The sequence below is a fragment of the Zea mays genome, chromosome 1 (assembly GCF_902167145.1).
Source record: "Zea mays cultivar B73 chromosome 1, Zm-B73-REFERENCE-NAM-5.0, whole genome shotgun sequence".
In the NCBI taxonomy this organism is placed as follows: Eukaryota; Viridiplantae; Streptophyta; class Magnoliopsida; order Poales; family Poaceae; genus Zea; species Zea mays.
This window is the reverse complement of record NC_050096.1, coordinates 189,494,220-189,497,063: the sequence shown is the minus strand read 5'-3', so window position 1 is coordinate 189,497,063 and position 2,844 is coordinate 189,494,220. Positions and strand designations below refer to the sequence as shown.

Below are 2,844 nucleotides of genomic sequence, written 5' to 3'. Positions count from 1 at the left end.
AGGGCACGGAGCCACGGACAATGCGCTGTTCAATAGAATAGGAGCGTGCGGCGCAAGGAGAGGAGCTCGACGGAGATTGAGACGGAGCCAGAGGAAGCAGCAGATCAATGCACGTGACATAGGTCTCGTCGGGCTCAGCGCGACGCAGATCTGCGGCAGGGAGCAGACCCACGCCAGAGGCCGCAAGCCCACGCTGGAGGACACGTCAGGGGCGCCGACTCCGGTGGAGAGCAGGCCCCTGCCGGAGGCCGCAAGCACGCGCCGTTGGAGCTCGACGGGCGTGTACTCGACGGGGCACGCTGCACAGAGATCTCCGGGGCACGGAGCAGGGAGCCAGCTTGCCGGAGTTTGGACCTGGGAGATCTCGACGGGGATGGAGATGATAGGGATGGAGATGCGGCGGGACCTGGTGGTGGACGTGCTCGGCGGGCGTGAAGGACCAATGAAAAATGTCGCGGGAGAGGCGCTAGGAGCTGGAGGCGACGGGAAGAGATGTCGAAGAGCCGGCGGCGGGCACCTGGCGGCTGTCCTCAAGCACGTCTGGATGGATCGGGTCTGTTGTGGTCCCCACCTGTAAACATGGGACATCCTGTCAGTCATTCCAAACCAGACGGAAACGGAGTACAAACGCGTTTCTAATTAAAGAAAGACAACGAGTGGTGGGGAAACCGAGGAGGAAGTAAACTAAGGGTAATAATGAGCACAGTGGCCCAAGTAAGGTTATGTTTGGTTTCAATTAGTTCTAGACTAAACTTTAATCCTAAGACTAAACTATAGTCCCTATCTATTTGGTTTTAGGGACTAAACAGATTCTAAAGTCATTAAACATACTCTCTAAAGACTCAAATGCTCTTAGAATACACTGCCACAACATTAGCTGGAACGCGAGGAAGCTTGGGGAGGAAAGTAATGGTAGAACAACTGTTGGATGCCGGAACGATGAAATGCTGGCAAACACAAGTTGTTGGACGCTGGAATGTTGAAACGCGAGACGGCGGAATGTTGGGGAGGAAAGAGAGCTGGCGGCGTCGGAAGGTTAGGGATAAGGGCAGCTAAGAAAAAATCAGGTTTAGTCCCCTTTAGCCATCTTTTAAGGGACTAGGAACTAAATTGGTTTAGTCCCTTCTTTAGTCCTTGTATTTGGTAAATTAAAGACTAAAAGTGACTAAATTGCAGGGACTAAAAATTAGCCTATGTAACCAAACCCTCCCTAAGGACACGCCTACGCCTATAAAAAACCAAAAAAATAAGGATTGGTTAAAGGAGATGGTTGAAGGAAGTAAATAATAACTATTTTACTCTTAAGTAAATAAACTGAATAGTTAAGGAATACAAGGTCTTTCTATACGAACTACAAAGACGTGAAGCTCTACCAGCTCTAAAATATCCTCAATGTATATTGTGCGAGAAATTTTATATAATACTCCGTATAATTTATTCTCCATATATTATGCTCGAAATTTCCTCGCTCTCTCTCGAATAGTGTGTATACTGGTAGTATTCCGCGCGCGTGAATGAGCTTCATTTAACGCAGCTTTGGCGAGCTGGCCGAGCTCCCTGTCGACGGCGACCTTGAGGAAGCTGCCTTCCTCGACGACCATCTGCACGGGGAGGAAGCCGAGCCCGTTGGCCACGGCGAGCATCACCTCCTTCATCTCCGCCCGGAACTCGTGCTGGTCCACCATGCCGCTGCCGTCCCTGTCGAACCGCGCGAACAGGCCACGGTAGAGCGCCCCGAGCTCCTCCGGCGCCACCGCCGCCTTGTCCACGCCGAAGTGCCTCTCCAACACGCGCAGGCTCATGAGATCCCCGGCCATCTCGGCGTAGGTGAGCAGGCCGTCGTGGTCGGCGTCCAGCGCGGCGAAGCGGCCGTCCACCGAGGAGTTGAAGGCGCGCTCGTCCTCCACGAAGCTCCGCACCGTGCTCCCGTCCAGGATCTCAACGCTCATCTTCGGGTTCCTCTCGCTGTTCGTGTTCCGGCGATGTGTTGTGTCTTGTGTGTTGGTGTGTGTGAGTTTGCTCTGGGCTCTCTGCTCTGCCATTTTTTTATAGGGTCGCGACTGGACGCACCTGGAAGGGGCGCCTGGGCCGACGGTTTCTGCAGACGGGTTGGGCTGGGCCGGTGGGTTTTGACGCCGGTCAGATGCCGTGGGCACGAGTTGTGTCTTGTGTGGCGGGTGCCTGGGAGGGAACTGCCCAAAGTTTCATTTCTTTCGGCTCCTTCAGCCGTCGTTTCATCGTGAAGAAAACATGTGCCACTCCGACACGACACAGAAGACTTGAGGTGTGCATCAGCTAGTGAGCGCGTGCCAGAAGTAGCAGACACGGCCCAGTAAAGAGTAAATTTGTTTCTGGGTTATATGAGGATAAAGCTTAATAACGATGTACGTCAGTTACTTTCAGACAAATAATGATCTTAGATCAGATGGTTCTCTTTCACTTATCCACTTCAATCTTTTTACACAAGGCTCAATCAACTATAGCTAGCCAACCACAAGTAATTTAGACCAATTTTTAGACCCGACTAGTAACTAGGTATGTAAATCCAACTAGATGTATAGGATGGAAAAAAAAGACTCTATTTGTTCTAATAAATTAGGCGGGATTAAAAGGTAATCTAATAATGAAGTGAAAACAACGATTTCAGTTCATGATCCAAACAAGTCATCAGATTTGTCCAAACCAAAAAACTCCAAACAAGTACTACATATATAATAAAAAAGTAGACACCCTGTGGGTTAACATAATATGGGTCAACCACTACCGCAACAACGCAGTACCTTCAGAGAGATCAGTAGACTTATTCTGGTGGAAAGACATCCTAAAAATCCTACACATCTACAA

General features: G+C 50.4%; 1 protein-coding gene across 1 annotated transcript; it reads right to left on the bottom strand.

The window, feature by feature from the left end:
- Nucleotides 1–1,448: 1,448 nt before the first annotated feature.
- Nucleotides 1,449–1,949, bottom strand: LOC103645125 (Calcium-binding EF hand family protein). The gene has a single exon (XM_008668243.1). It carries the CDS (start codon nt 1,947–1,949, stop codon nt 1,449–1,451), a length of 501 nt encoding a protein of 166 aa, XP_008666465.1.
- Nucleotides 1,950–2,844: the final 895 nt, after the last annotated feature.